This window comes from Megalobrama amblycephala, linkage group LG11 (genome assembly GCF_018812025.1).
Source record: "Megalobrama amblycephala isolate DHTTF-2021 linkage group LG11, ASM1881202v1, whole genome shotgun sequence".
NCBI classification, from domain to species: Eukaryota; Metazoa; Chordata; class Actinopteri; order Cypriniformes; family Xenocyprididae; genus Megalobrama; species Megalobrama amblycephala.
Genome location: NC_063054.1, coordinates 11608154 through 11624880, shown reverse-complemented (window position 1 = coordinate 11624880; position 16727 = coordinate 11608154). Strand labels below are relative to the sequence as shown.

General features: G+C 46.0%; 1 protein-coding gene across 2 annotated transcripts in view; it reads left to right on the top strand.

The window, feature by feature from the left end:
• fkbp10a (FKBP prolyl isomerase 10a) overlaps window positions 1-16727 on the top strand; it is a 203181-nt gene that overhangs the window by 31307 nt on the left and 155147 nt on the right. Inside the window, exon 3 of one of the 2 annotated variants that reach the window (XM_048206145.1) lies at window positions 6420-6609. The exons of the other annotated variant lie outside the window; for it this stretch is intronic. Coding sequence (XP_048062102.1) covers window positions 6420-6609 — 190 coding nt within the window. The remainder of the gene's footprint in view (window positions 1-6419; window positions 6610-16727) is intronic. 2 annotated transcript variants of the gene reach the window in all.

Here is a 16727-nt window from a genome sequence, read left to right as displayed (position 1 = left end):
CATGTGACGCCCCACTTCAGGATTTCGCCCGTTTTCCAGGAGATGATCGGGTTATGCTGCTCTAACCAGGGGCGCCCCAGAACCACCTCAGCGGTGGAGTCCTCCAGAACCAGCATATGAGCCTCTTCTCGGTGTAGTAAACCAACTTGAAGTGTTACTGGTCCAGCCACGGTGCGGACGCGCTTACGGCTCAGGGGTCTGCCGGTTAGTGAGTTGAGCGTGTAGATGGTAGGAGACGGAGTGGTCTTGAGACGTAGTTGGCGACAGATGGCTCCGGAGACGAAGTTGCCGGCTGACCCCGAGTCGATGAGCGCGACCACTGAAAGGGAGACAGTAGCGGCAGTAAGATTGACGACAGTAGTGAGTGGTTTCATCTTATGAGTAGCAGGAATAATAGCACTCACCAGGGGTCGCGGCGGTCGTGTGGGGCATGCAGCAATCACATGCCCAGGTTCACCACAGTAGAGACAGAGACGAAGGGTCAGCCGGCGGCGATGTTCTTCAGATGATAGACGAGAGTTTTCCACATCCATTGGTACTTGAGCTGGTTCTGGGGTGCTGACGGGTTCGGATCGGCAGAGGAGCACGTTGGAGAGGGACTGGTCCTGGTGCTCTTGGATGCACGCTTGCATGCGAGTGGCGCAGCGAATGGAGAGCTGGATGAACTTTTCAAGGCCGATGGAGTCCTCGCATGCAGCGAGATGCATCCGCACCAGAGGTTCCAATCCTTGACGATAAGTTGTTATCAGGGCTTGTTCATTCCATCCGCTGAGTGCTGCAAGCGTTCTGAATTGCAAAGCATAATCGTAAATAGACAGTGATCCTTGTTTCAAATTATAAAGTTTCTCACCAGCTGAAGAGTCCGTGATCGGTTTCCCGAACACTTCCCAGAAGTGGGAAATAAACGCCGAGTAGGATTGGGTTACAGCGCCCCGCTGGGACCAGATGGAGTCGGCCCATTTTAATGCTTTGCCGCTGAGCTGAGAAATAATGAACGCTATCTTGGATGTGTCACTCGGGTACAGGTGCGGCTGCATCTCCAGGACCAGTGTGCATTGCAGCAGAAATCCGCTGCAATCCTCCGCCGATCCTGAGAAGGGCGCCGGTTTAGCCATGGGACTGGCGTACGGCGGCAGTGAAGGAGGACTGTTGACATTGTCGGTGGTGTTCGCTGGTGCAGGTGAAGGGACAGTAACTGGAGATGGCGGTGGAGGATGGATGGATAATGTGCGCCGAAGCGCATCCACGAGTTCCTGGAAGGGATCCGGCTGGCTCATACTGGGTCTGCGGTGTTGGTCCGGTCTTCTGTTACGGTATACAGGAGACAGACACAGATGTAACAGGTAATGGATGTTTATTTGACCACAGTAGAGCAGGTGAACACACACAGGTGAGTGAACTGGTTGTAGAGAGGTTTGAGCAGGTAGTATGAGGAATAGTTACTGTCCTTTCTTTTGCAGGTAGATGTACGCTGGAGCTTAGAGATCGCTGGAGAACAGAGGAGCTGACTGGAACACACCCACACAGCAGACGAGGCACACAGAAGGAAGGAGACACGCTGGAGACAGGTGAGTATACGAAGAGGAGTCCTTGAGGAAAGCATAACATGGGGTTTATGCGAACGAGACCGGACATGGAGTGCTGTGTGCGTGTGTGCTTTATAGTGCTGTTGATGAGTGAAGTAATGAGGTGCAGGTGGCGGTGATCAGTACTCTGGGGATGGCGTGCGCTGTGATTGGTGGAGGTTGGAACCTGACGTGTCTGTGACACATGGTTCCCTGAGAAGAAAAACGAGACACTGCATCTTGCTGCCATGTTTCAAGCATAACTGGTTATGTCTCCTTCAGACGAAGTTGATGTGTACTAGAGGTGCCCTCTTGTACTCACGGTCACACACGTAGCCACATCACGGGCTGTTGCCGGCCAGTGACATTGTTTGAATCAGTGAGTCTTCGGACACAGTTTCTTGTTCCCCCTAGTTGTGGCTCAAAGCCGGGAGATTTCATCCAAACAATCCCCCAAGGCAAATAAGGGCAAGGGTACACGCACATGCCTTTCTAAAAATCCATGTTTATGGTAAGGGTTACGCGTTGTGGCTTTGTTCCCTTTCTATGTGGCTCAGACCCTAGTTCTTCACCTTGTGACCCACTCTAGGTGCATTGACGTTGCAAGATGCTAACAACAGACACTTCCCATATTGGCTGGGGAGTGGTATTAGGTGCTGTCCGGCCTAAGGGATATGGTGAGGTCATCGGCACATCAATTGCCTCAAATTGATGGCTGTATTTCTGGCTCTGAAGTACTTCCTCCACCAGTCAGGGGGTTACCATGTCCTAGTGTGGGTGGATATCACTGCGGTAGCCTCTAATCACCCGGGTGGACTGCATCTGCGCCATCTGAATAGGCTAGTGCAGCGCGTTCTGCTTTGGACTCAGGACAAGTTCATGTCCCTCAGGGCGATTTATATCCCCAGATATCTCAATGTGGGAGCAGATCTACAGCCCAGACAGACAAGGGAGTAGAAACACCACCCGAGGTAGTGAAACAAATCTGGTTTGTATGAAACAGCGAGAGACTGCTTTTCCTCCCAACAGACAGTGCACTCTCCCCTCTACTTCACTCTGTGTCTCACGCTTTAGTCATAAGGGCCAGATGATGGAGGCCTCACGTTAGAACCAACATTCCTTCATGGGACTTAGCTATAGTCCAGGAGGGTCTGGTTGAGACCCCCTTTGAACTGTTAGAGTCAGCTACTGACAAGCTTCTAACTCTAAAATTGTTTTTTTCTAATGGCTATCACCTCACTCTTGAAGCCTTCTGCCCTCCACCGTTCACAATGCTGGATCAGGAGAGACTTCTCAGACTGTGTCCAGTCCTTGCTCTCCAGACCTATATCCACCACACTAGCCAGTGGCATACATCAGAGCAACTATCTGTTTGTCATGGGGGCGGCTGCCACAAAACAGACAATGTCACACTGGGTGAGGGATGCTATTGCCCTTGCCTATGAGGTGTGTAGTCAAACTTTGCCAGTAAGCATCAGCAGGGGCGCCGCTAAGGGGGGGAAGTCAGGATGATTCTAAGTGCCCACGCACTTTTGGGGTGTGTTCACCAGTGCACTCCTACAGTGTGATAAGATTTGCACAAGCCCATTCTATGTGACGCTGATGATAAAATGTGCGACCCATTTAGATTCTTTTGAGAACATAGTAAAACGCTATGGAGAAAGTCAAATATGATTTAAAACAGCCACTAAAATGACTGATGAAAAGTGGGGAAAACATCATCCTGCAAGCTTTTTAACCCTCTGGAGTCTGAGGCTGATTTGGGGCTTGGAGAAGTTTTGACATGCCCTGACATTTGTGCTTTTTTCAGTTGTTCATAAACATATAAATGACAAAAGTGTCATTACACTGTATTCAGCACAAACTAGGCTACAATAATATGTGAGGAACATGTACGTACATGTTTGTATTTTTGAAGGAATAATGTTTATGCGTGGTTATTGAAAAAACAAAAAAGTCACTGAAATAAGGCCAAAAAAAGTATATTAAATCTGTGTTCACAAGAGGTTGTAGACTAGAGTTTTTGCTTCAGAATTATGTAAAAATTATGCTGCCTACTCCTTCATATAAAACAATATATTGATTTAGTTTTTGTAAGACACTTTTTGTCAAGAAACACTGTATGCGTGGAGGTGTGAATCTGCATAAATAATAGCCATTTACACCTGAGAAGACAAAAGAATCACATAATAATGACCTGAAATGACTTGCATATTAATGAGGCCTTTCAGTCAGGTAGGCTGTGAAAAAAACCCTCTGTAATAATGTCTCAGCTCATCATAAACAGCAATACTGTGAAATATTATTACAATTTAAAATAATGGTATTCTATTATATTCTTTAAAATATAATATATTTCTGTGATGCAAAGTGTCTGAACAATTATGTTACCTCTATGGCATTTCATATAGGCTTTTAGCTTAAAAGCATGCACATTTGGAGAAATATTGATGGATTCTTATATATTTATGTCAATTTTCTATATTGAGAAGTAATATTTATTGTCATCACTATGAGTGCGGGATACTGTGATACTGAAGACATTCTATAGTTTCAATTGATATATTACTTATGTCTCTATGACAAAAAATGACGGAGTATTTTAAGTCTGTTTTGCTGCAATGTGAAAAAAATCCTGCAAAACGCGCCGGCGCGTTTTCAGACCTCAGGGAGTTAACTTGTGCGAACAAGCATGTTTGTGATGCAGCAGGCTGGTCCTCTCCACACACATTCATAAAATTTTACTGTTTGATGTTCATTCCACTCTGGGCTCTTGAGTCAACATCACAAGCTCATGTCTGAGACCTTTTAACATTCTTGTGAGCACACACTACACAACCGTGAGGTATCCAGACACCCACAGTGCAGCGGCATGGGTATTTCTCCTTCCCATAGCACTGAATCAAGCGCAGCATTAAGTGTAGCTTTTGAAAGGGAACGTTCTTGGGTTACTTGACTGTAACCCTGTTCCCTGAAAAAGCGAGAACAAGATGCTGAGCTTTATTGCCGCAATGAGGATGTCCCAGGACTGCTCTTCAGACAAAATATACCTGATGATGCATCTGTGGCACATCTAATTATAGCCTCTGATGCAAGCACATGCTGATGATGTCTCTGCCAGAGGCTATAAAAGTTCTAGGTCAATTCCATTGACATGTTTCACACATATTCACAGCTGGTCACCTCTAAAGACGTTCCCATAGCACTGAATCAAGCCCAGAATATTGTTCCAGCTTTTTTCAGGGAACAGAGTTTCAGTCAAGTAACCTGAGACGTTAGTCGTTATTGATTAGCTAACAGTGAACTACCACATTCAACTGAGCGCTATTACGTATTAATTTGTTAATAAGTTTCTTGTTAGTCAATGGTAGTTACTAGAATGTTAATAGTTACTCATTTGTTCCTGTGTAGTTATTCGTTAATGATGGAAGAGTATTCTAAAGTATTACCTGAAATACTAATAAAAGTTAGTAATTAAGTTTGAAAGCACGTTCTCAATAACTAGAGATGGAAACCCATGTTTATATATTTATATAGGGCTATTGGAATCATAAATCATACTGTGGTCATTCTTTTAGGCCAGAGGAGAACTGGCCCAGTCTGACTGAGCCTGGTTTCTTTCAAGGATGTTTTTCGTCCACAGCTGTCACCTGATGGAGTTTGGGTTCCTTGCCAATGTCGCCTTTGGCTTGTTCAGATGGGCTTTCAAAAGAAAATTAATCTTTAGTAATATTATTGATTTAACTGCACTGACACTATCAGATGACAATTAATTTGAACTGAGCTGAGCTAAATAATGACACTAACTTTGCTAAATCGACATTGTTATTGAACTGAATGAATAATTATATCTTCTATAGAGCTGCTTTACAGCTGAAAATTAATTCATTTCATAATTTCAGATTTATGTTTCTCTTTCTAAATTGACTGGTGCACATTCACATTGACTATAGCCAGAGCTGTATGCAGACACTCTGAGGTTCTTTAATACATTTTTCCGACCAGAATGGTCTGCGTTCTGGAGCCCAAGCTCATTTTTGACCAGTTCTTGGCCAGGCAAATTATAGCCTGTCATGAACGGCTGAACTTTTCCAAAGACTTCCAAAGAAACAAACAGTGACATAATGCTGCTATGTGTTTTTTACCTGACTATAACTAGTTTAACATTCCATGTCTGACTGTTAGTGCAGAAAATTACATTTTGCTTTTCACAGTACCAGGAGTGATTCCAGCGTACCAACAGCTTTCATGTAAATTGTTGGTTTCAGACTTTCTTTTGTCTTTGCAAGAATGATATTGAAACTGTTGATAATCTTGCAATGTCACACCGAGTCTCTAGTTTTATATTTAGACATACAGAGCAATGTAATGCAACATCATTACACAGTGTCAGCATTCTCCGCCCCCTGCCCCCAGCTCCATTCAAGTTTTAATGATCTTTTCGGTGGAAACATGCGAATGGTCTGGAACCCACACCCAAAACATGTCTTTGAAAATTTGCAGACTTCCTTAGGCATCTTGCTCTCTGTCTATGCACAGTGGAATGGTGGATTTTAAATAGATTTAAATCCCCCAAAACCTTCTTTCTGAGGGCCTCAGGCAGCTCTTTTGATCTTTGTATAATGATACCATGTAAATATTAGGTGTGGCCATCCTCTTTAATTATGTTCTAACAATGAGCAATTAAATTCTACTAATTGGTGCACTTGATTCTAATTTAAGGCCCTTGGTGTAGGAAGTTAGTAGGGTGTAACTTTTTCCATAAAAGAAGTAGTCATGTCAATTTTATTAAGTTTACACACTCTCTCTATGTTCTAAAATTCCACCTAGCTCAACACTGGTATTTCTCTCTAGGTTCAGTTATCCCACCAGATGCAACATTGGTGTTTGATGTGCTTTTGCTGGATTTGTGGAATAAAGAAGACAAAGTTCAAATTCGTATGCTTCACAGACAGCAGAAGTGCAAGCGGACAGTGATGCCCACAGACTTTGTCCGTTATCATTACAATGGATCTTTGTTAGTGGGAAACGTGTTTGAGTCCAGGTGGGCCAAAATAACAAATCTGACTTTTTGGGAAAGAAATAATAGAGAGCAATGATAGCTATTGCAGTGTGTGCATGAAGTACTTTGTCTGAATTTCACAGCATTAGATTCAAAATATCAAACCAAGTGGCATTCGCAAACAAGCAATCAAATTATGCCAGTGCTTTTCTGAGGCTTTTCAGTTATTCTTAACCTGCTGGTCTCAAAGTCTTTTGTCATGGATGTATCCAGTCAATCCGCCTCAAGTTCGCACAGGTGTCCTTGCAGAATAATCAAAGGTGTTGTTTATTACATTAACAAAAACATTTTCCTTTTGCCTTTATGTAAGCAATAAGGTACAAGAGGCTGATTCACAATACAGCACTAGCCTCGAGTACCTTATTGCTTTTATAAACAGGTTGCCACACAATACAAATATTAAAGCCAGAAATATGTATCAATGCAACCTCATGAAGTAAACTTTTTCTAGAAGCCTTCCTTCTGCCAGAAAAAATAGTCCCTGACCGTGAACAGCAACAGAAGTTACATTTCCGTGCCATTAGATGGCGGCAAAGACTGTCTTTATGAGTGTGTCAGTCAGTAGCGAGGACTTTTATATTGAAAAGACTGAAAACGGAACAAGACACAACTGACAAATGCTTTGACTAACGCTGTTAAATGATAAAAGGACAAGATGATCATTGGACATTTAAACAGATTTTTTTTTTATTATGAATATATGACTGACCAGAAGGAAAATGCTAAATCTGAATGCAGGTAATAAACCCGCTCACTCTATCTTTTTCTCACAACACTCTTCTACATAATACAGTAAGACAATTGTTAATGGAGACTAAACAATCCTGCAGAAGAGACAGTTTGTCTAGTCCAGTGGTTCCCAAAGTGGGGGTCGCTGTCATGATCACCAGTGAGAGTGCCCTATCAGCCACTAGAGGGCACTCCATCTTGGACTCTTGTTTTCACCCCTTGGACTACAATACCCATACTCACTCTTGGACTCATTATCCCACTCATTGCACTCAGCTGTTTTGTGTTTGTTATCAGTGTCTGTCTATTTAGTCTCAGTTGTTTCTGTCCTTGGTTGTGGTTTGTTGTATTTTGTTACGTGCACTTTGTTTCTCTGGCTTTTTGTATTGGACTGTTTTTGTGGAGTTTAACCTTTGCCTGTGTTCTGGATTACATGCTTGGAGTCTCCTGTAATAAACATCGCTGCACTTGGATCTTACCATCTTGTTCTTGTGTGCACCGTGACAGAACAAACCACCGCTATGCAAGGATCCAGCAGCAGGAGACTCCGGTCATCCGTGGGGGCTGAGGAGGCTCAGGCCCTTTTGGCAACTCTCCGCCAGAGGAGAATGGGAGTGCGGGCATTCGTCCAGAAGTTCTGGTCACGGGCGGAGGGGTATGGTCTCTCTGATACGGTCCTCAAAGACACAATTAATAACTGTCTGGATAAACCTCTGCCGCAGTGGGAGATGGAGCTGGTAAGGGGGTTAAACTTTTGGAATTTCTCCAATTACCTGCATCTGCGTGGGAATGGGCCGCTTCGACTACCTCCAGCACCCGCTCCAGCCCGTGTGCCCGCTCCAGCCCGTGTGTCCTTTCCAAGGCCTGCTCCAGCCCATGAGTGCGTCCCAGCCCGTGAATCCGCTTCAGAGGCTTCAGAGGAGGTTGGCACTGAGTCTCCGCTTCCCACATCTAAAAGGAGGAAGAGGAGGAGGAAGGCTTCCATCCCCCAAGACCCGGAGGCCTCTCCAGAGCTCGCTCCAGTCAGTGAATCCACTCCAGAGCCCGCTTCAGTTAGTGAGTCCACTACAGAGCCTGCTCCAGTCAGTGAGTCCGCTCCAGTCAGTGAGTCCGCTCCAGTCAGTGAGTCCGCTCCAGTCAGTGAGTCCGCTCCAGTCAGTGAGTCCGCTCCAGTCAGTGAGTCCGCTCCAGTCAGTGAGTCCGCTCCAGTCAGTGAGTCCGCTCCAGTCAGTGAGTCCGCTCCAGTCAGTGAGTCCGCTCCAGTCAGTGAGTCCGCTCCAGTCAGTGAGTCCGCTCCAGTCAGTGAGTCCCCTACAGAGCCCGCTCCAGCCAGTGAGCCCACTACAGAGCCCGCTCCAGCCAGTGAGTCCACTACAGAGCCCGCTCCAGCCTGTGAGCCCGTTCCAGCCAGTGAGTCCACTCCAGAGCCCGCTCCAGCCAGTGAGTCCGCTCCAGCCAGTGAGTCCGCTCCAGCCAGTGAGTCCGCTCCAGTCAGTGAGTCCGCTCCAGCCAGTGAGTCCGCTCCAGTCAGTGAGTCCGCTCCAGTCAGTGAGTCCGCTCCAGTCAGTGAGTCCGCTCCAGTCAGTGAGTCCGCTCCAGTCAGTGAGTCCGCTCCAGTCAGTGAGTCCCCTACAGAGCCCGCTCCAGCCAGTGAGCCCACTACAGAGCCCGCTCCAGCCAGTGAGTCCACTACAGAGCCCGCTCCAGCCTGTGAGCCCGTTCCAGCCAGTGAGTCCACTCCAGAGCCCGCTCCAGTCAGTGAGTCCGCTCCAGTCAGTGAGTCCGCTCCAGCCAGTGAGTCCCCTACAGAGCCCGCTCCAGCCTGTGAGCCCGTTCCAGCCAGTGAGTCCACTCCAGAGCCCGCTCCAGCCAGTGAGTCCGCTCCAGCCAGTGAGTCCGCTCCAGCCAGTGAGTCCGCTCCAGCCAGTGAGTCCGCTCCAGCCAGTGAGTCCGCTCCAGCCAGTGAGTCCGCTCCAGCCAGTGAGTCCGCTCCAGCCAGTGAGTCCGCTCCAGCCAGTGAGTCCGCTCCAGCCAGTGAGTCCGCTCCAGCCAGTGAGTCCGCTCCAGCCAGTGAGTCCGCTCCAGCCAGTGAGTCCGCTCCAGCCAGTGAGTCCACTCCAGAGCCCGCTCTAGCCAGTGAGTCCACTCCAGTCCCGCATGCTCTCCCTGTCAGTCCCGTGATGGCCAGGAGGTCTGTCTTCACTTTTTATATTTTGGCTGTCTTGCGTGCCTGGAGGATGCACTCAGAACAGCCCGAGCCCGCTCCAGCCAGTGAGTCCGCTCCAGAGCCCGCTCCAGCCAGTGAGTCCGTTCCAGAGCCCGCTCCAGCCAGTGAGTCCGTTCCAGAGCCCGCTCCAGCCAGTGAGTCCACTCCAGAGCCCGCTCCAGTCAGTGAATCCACTCCAGAGCCCGCTTCAGTTAGTGAGTCCACTCCAGCCAGTGAGCCCGCTCCAGCCAGTGAGCCCGCTCCAGCCAGTGAGCCCGCTCCAGCCAGTGAGCCCGCTCCAGCCAGTGAGCCCGCTCCAGCCAGTGAGCCCGCTCCAGCCAGTGAGCCCGCTCCAGCACGGCATGCTCTCCCTATCAGTCCGGTGATGGCTAAGAGGGCTGTCCTCACGTTCTATGTTTTGGCGGTCTTGCGTGCCTGGAGGATGCTCCCAGAGCAGCCCCAGCCTGAGCACGCTGCCGTCCCAGAGCAGCCCCAGCCTGAGCACGCTGCCGTCCCAGAGCAGCCCCAGCCTGAGCACGCTGCCGTCCCAGAGCAGCCCCAGCCTGAGCACGCTGCCGTCCCTGAGCAGCCCCAGCCTGAGCACGCTGCCGTCCCAGAGCAGCCCCAGCCTGAGCACGCTGCCGTCCCAGAGCAGCCCCAGCCTGAGCACGCTGCCGTCCCAGAGCAGCCCCAGCCTGAGCACGCTGCCGTCCAGAGCAGCCCCAGCCTGAGCACGCTGCCGTCCCAGAGCAGCCCCAGCCTGAGCACGCTGCCGTCCCAGAGCAGCCCCAGCCTGAGCACGCTGCCGTCCCAGAGCAGCCCCAGCCTGAGCACGCTGCCGTCCCAGAGCAGCCCCAGCCTGAGCACGCTGCCGTCCCAGAGCAGCCCCAGCCTGAGCACGTTGCCGTCCCAGAGCAGTTCCAGTCTGAGCCCGCTGCCGTCCTTGAGTCCTCCGCTCTCCCTGATACGGCCACGGAGGCCGTCATCGAGCTGTCCGCTCTCCCTGATACGGCCACGGAGGCCGTCACCGAGCTGCCCGCTCTCCCTGATATGGCCACGAAGCACCCTTGGCCAGCCCTGCCGCCGCCGTCCAAGCCTACTGCCCTGCCGCCGTCCAAGCCTTCTGCCCTGCCGCCACCGCCCAGATCTTCTGTCCTGCCGCCGTCATCCAAGCCCTCTGCCCTGCCGCCGCCGCCCAGGCTTTCTGCCCTGCCGCCACTGCCCAGGCCGTCTGAACCGTTGGAACCCAGCCTGGTGGTCAGTTCCTCCAGCGCCACCCTGGCAATCAGCCAGGATTCCAGACCCTCTGGAACCAGCCTGGTCAGTTCCTCCAGCGCCACCCTGGCACTCAGCCAGGACTCCAGAACCACCAGCGCCACCCTGGCAGCCTCAGCCAGGACTCCAGAACCACTGGAACCAGCCTGGTCAGTTCCTCCAGCACCACCCTGGCTATCAGTTGGGCACCCCTGGAGCTGGCCCACCATCCCTCCCCCTGATCCTCCTCCTGTCCACCTCCCTCCTGAGTTTTTGTGTTTTTGTTTTGTCTGGTGGAGCGTCTGGTAGCCGCTCCTTTGAGGGGGGGTAATGTCATGATCACCAGTGAGAGTGCCCTATCAGCCACTAGAGGGCACTCCATCTTGGACTCTTGTTTTCACCCCTTGGACTACAATACCCATACTCACTCTTGGACTCATTATCCCACTCATTGCACTCAGCTGTTTTGTGTTTGTTATCAGTGTCTGTCTATTTAGTCTCAGTTGTTTCTGTCCTTGGTTGTGGTTTGTTGTATTTTGTTACGTGCACTTTGTTTCTCTGGCTTTTTGTATTGGACTGTTTTTGTGGAGTTTAACCTTTGCCTGTGTTCTGGATTACATGCTTGGAGTCTCCTGTAATAAACATCGCTGCACTTGGATCTTACCATCTTGTTCTTGTGTGCACCGTGACAGTCGCGAGATGATTTCCAGAAATCATTTTTTTTTTAAACGATTAGAAATAGTATATTTCGCAAAACATTTAAACATAAGCTTTATGTTAAAATCACAAACATTTAAAATTAAACTTAAAATAGACAAAAACAGACTACTCTCCTCTTTTCTTTCTTTCTAAATCGGTAACACTTTAGAATAACTCACGCTATGAAGCATTAGTTAAGCATTAGTAAATAGTTAATTCATCATTTATAAAACATTAATAGACATTAGTATGCATTTATAAATACAGCTATAAATGCTTTGTTCTTGATTTATAAGCATATCTATAATGATTTTAATAATTGTATTTTCATACTTTATTAATGATCAATTTATCATTTCTAAATTATGTATTACATTATTCACAAACCAGTAATTTAGGAGTTGTCAGTGGTTAATAAGATCATTTAGGAAGTGTAAGTAAATGATTAATAAAATATTTAAATGTACATTTATGCAACTTATTATTTAGACATATAGTATTAGTTACTCAGTGTGTTAATAAATGCTTTATTAACATATTCCTAGTGTCAAAACTACCTCGGTACTAACTTTAAAACATTAGAGAACAGCAGTGCAGAAGATCACTGAACCTTTAAATCTCATTTATAAAAGCTTTACAAAGCATAAATAGTCCTCACTTTAGATGAGCTCACAAAAATAGTTAACTGACTACTTCTAAATGTTTTATAACTACCTGAATTAATCATGAATTGCAGTAGGAATATGTGTTAATAAAACATTTACTAACACACTAAGTAACTATTACTATGTGTCTAAATAATAAGATGTATAAATGAATGTTTAAATAGTTTATTAATCATTTACTTACACTAAATGAACTACTGACAACTCCTAAATAACTGGTTTGTAAATAATGTAATGCTTAATTTAGAAATGATGAATTGATTATTAATAAAATATGAAAATACAATTATTAAACACATTATAGATATGCTTATAAATCAAGAATAAAGCAATTATAGCTGTATTTATAAACTACTTACTAATGTCTATTAATGATTTATAAGTGATGAAATAACTATTAACTAATGCTTAACTAATGCTTCAAAGTGTACAGTTATTATAAAGTGTTACCAAATCTTTTTACAAGAAATCCCTCAGGTCATAAAGAACTTTATTTTTCACCTTCACGAAGAGAGAAGTGCTGTCCATTATATCTCCTTGTTCACCTAAGTGTCATTTTCCTTGCTTCCGAGGCAAAAAAGCCAAATTATATCAATCTATGGTCAAATTACTATTTTTCCACGTCAATACATTTGACATAGTTTATTTTAATGCGAACAATGCGCTATAGTTTTAAAGGGGTGATGTGATGAACTGAGAAATCAAATTTTCCTTGAGCTTTTGACATATAAGAGGTCATCATACTTTAAGAATATCCTGTAAAGTTTAGAGCTGAAAACTTCCTTGTTAGTCCAATAAAAGCTTTAATTGACACCAGACCCAGCAAACGACAGGATTTACAAAGTGGGGATCTATGATGTCAAAGGGCAGCAAGCACGCCTCCGTAGAAGAAGATCAACGCCTACTTCATCCCTGCCTGTTTAGCCCCGCCCACTGATTTGCGCATGACATAAAATAGAATAGGTAGCCTAAGTAACATAGGCCTATGTGGTGCTAAACCGGTTCGAGCTACCAAGCAATAAACATGCCATTGAGGATACAAAATATTGTGCAGTGCCTGGACTTGACAGTAATGCAACAACATGTAAGTAACTGTGTTAATTCTAATGCCTGATCTGATATGTACTGATTCATGGACCGTTAGATGTTCTTTGTCTATGTGTCAGTAAATCAAACCTGTGACTAAATGTCAACTTGCGTTGTTTCTCTTAAAAGGATGAAAATAATCTGTTATTTAATGGTGATTAAAGAAAGCTCCCTTTGCAATCGTTGGAGCAGCGCGTGCTGAAGCCGTCAATCAAACAGCACGAGTTTATCAGTGACTGACACGCAAAACTCCCGTTTTATTCAATGAATCTTTTAGTTATATCGCGTTTGCACTGTTAGTGAAGATGAAAGCATTCGTTAGTGTACAGAAATTGAGTTACAATGATGAGATCACTGCTTTCATGCACATGTCTGTGATCGAATACAGTATTCATCTCTGCAACCTTTCATGCCACGATCTAAATATAATGCCATAGATCTAAATGTAATGCAACACTTTTCATGATTAGTTAACTTTGAGAGCTGTAACAGTAAAAACGTGCTAAAAGAGAGAGTAATACTTGGCTATTTCAAATGGAAAGATGTTAGCCAATCACAGCAGTGGGCGTTTACACTGAAGTCTCACAGCAGACACGCCCCTTAAAACAGAGCGTTCATACCAGAGGGCTAAAATCAGGGTAGGAAACATGCCTTTTATTTATAAGTTATGACAATTTTGTATGTAAAAAGCATACTAACATTATAAGTGCACCCCAGTAAACATTATAAAACAATAAAACAATGCAGTTCACGCCCTTTAATTCAACGTGGTGCACCAAAGCAAAAATAGACAGTGCATAAATGATTACTGCAGACGCATGTAACGAATGTAGCGGTTCGTACAGTTATTAATCCATTTATGGATGAAATATGAATATAATAATTCATAAGGTTATGAATAAATTATGATTCATATATCAACCCAACGGGGAATTAAACATATATTGTGAATCAATTACAACGAATTATAATCAATTACATATATGATTAGTTCTGGTTTAATAATTATCTAGAGAAACTGTTCGTTTGTCCAGCAAACTAAGTCCCTCACAGAATATTATAAACAGAGTTATTTTCTGGCCATGAAAATAACTTGCTATTATAGCCTCAAAGCAAAAAGCGATCGAAAAACGTTAAAGTGACTTGGTCTTCAGTTGAAAGAACGAACAGAACAATCGAGCATGAAGTAAAGTGTTTAATATATGCAACTATGACTGAGATTATACGTCTAAAATATATACAGAAGGTATACACATATATATACACAAGAGTGAGAATGAAGAAAAGACATGGAAAGAAAGATGATCAAAGGATGGCAAATTCTTTGTTAAACCTTTTTGAGAGAGAGCCAGCACAGAAATCAGTTTAGACAAATTCAGATAAATGATAATACTTGCTTATTGGTTCAAGTCCGTGTGTAGCAGTTTCAATGCGCCTGGCTGGGTTGGTCCTTTCAGAGAGGGTTTCTCCGGCGGGGTTTTCAAAAGAGGTTTAAGCTTAAGTAACTTAGCCGAAGAGAGAGAGAGTCTAAGGAAGTGGTCCTCCCGAACTGCGCGCGTGGTTGGGAAGCGCGGTCACCTGAGGCGTCCGTGCACGAGGTGCTCGTGAGTCAGTCGGGAGACAAAGGAGAAGAAGAAGAGAGCGCGAAGAGAGGAGGTGAAGGTGTGTGTCGTTGTTTTATGGAACCCAAGCTAACACACCTCCTGAATTGTAGCGACCAATAGATGCGCAGCACTATTTGGCGGGCAAAGTTGCTTTGTTTGGTCTCCTAGCTGAATTTGCATACTTGATGATTATCCGATCGGATTTCGAGATGGAGTACGTTCTTCACAGGATCATTAAACACATAGAAAAATGCATTTGTCCACTATGTGAAATATCTCAATGAATAGCTCGAGTCCGGAGCTTTAAAACGAGATCAAACTCGATAGGTCAGAAAGGCATAGAAAAGGAGTTATGGTTTACAGACAAAATTATATCGTTAAAATGCACACTAGCACAAATACACTCATTTAAACACTAGGAAACATGCATAGGCCCTAAAATACATGCTGAAATACATACATGAAATACATGTATTTCAGCATAGTTGTATTTTACAGTCAAAAATGTATGATTGTGTGTTTCTATATGTGTCCCTGTGTGTGTGGGGTGTTGGAATGTGTCTGTTTACCATCGCAGGCCCACAAACCTGCCGAAAGTCACAGCCGTCCGGCGCCGATTTAGTGATTTATAAACAAAGTTCACCAGGTTAAAAGCGTTCTGAAAACTCCAAAGTTTATTGACTCTGAACGGATCCATCCAGACGTTACAGTCCCCCTTTCGGCCAACGAAGTTCCTGTGCGGACTTCGTTGGACGCTAACCAAGTTTGATGGCACATGGATCCGGATGGTCACACAGCAGGTGGTTCCTACTGGTCCTTGAGGAAGGGCGGATGGGCACTTGTCTGTGGACTCTTGCATCCCTTTGGTCGCTTTGGATAGGATGAAGGCCAGGCCCAGGGCGAGTGCGTACTTGATTGCCATGGGGAGGCAACGGACTGTGCTGGCAGCAGTCCAAGCTCGGGCTCTAGGTGAGCTGGTCAGGACAGGCAGTCGTGAGAGTGCTTGGAGGGTTGCATCGATGGGAGTACTGTCACTTAGCTGGGACCCCCTTTTGTCAATCCTCAGTTCCAGTCCTGGATCTAAGGCGTTATGGTGATTCCTGGAGGAGGATGGGATTTCCAGTTCTGACTGGTCTTCTTTGCTTGAGAGACAGTACACTGCCAGATGGCTGCGATGAAGGATGGAACCCAGGGGTACCTAGATCCACTTACTTGGATTGGGCAGGTTGACACGAGTGGCGGTGCTGTGCTGATTGTAGGTTAGGGTGGCAGCATGAGTGGGGGTGTGGATGAGCAGTTGATCACCCACCATCTCGGCTTGTGTTCCGATGACTGGGGTGTGAGGTTTGGCCGGGCAGCGTGTGTCGCTGGTCATGGGCTGCAACCGGCCCATTCCTTCAGTGTGGTTTCTGAGGAAGAGCTGGTTTGGGCAGAAGTACTGAAAGTCTTTGGTGAAACTACACCTGCTAAAGTGGGGAGCCAGGCACTGCCGTGGGTTGCTGTTGTGGTGGGCTACCACATCTGAGGTTTGTTTCTTGGCATGGGTGTTACATTGCCACCACCTGATATTGACCTTGTCTTTGGGTCTGGAGATGTTATCTCGTTCACCGCTGGGTAGATTGAGAAGGACAGCCAACTCATTCTGCTCAGGGTCGACGTGCAGTAGGATGGCAGCATCCAGGGAGTCAGTGAGGTGGGCTGGAACAGTCTTGGTGGGTCTGCCAGTAGCAAAGTCCAGCACACTTTGTGTAGGATACTGAGGGATCCTATTCATAGCCACTCTGTCCATAGAGAAGCTAACTTCTCGCAGCAGGTCTGTCATCAGAGCTATGACCAGCTGCTTTTGGGCAAAGTCAT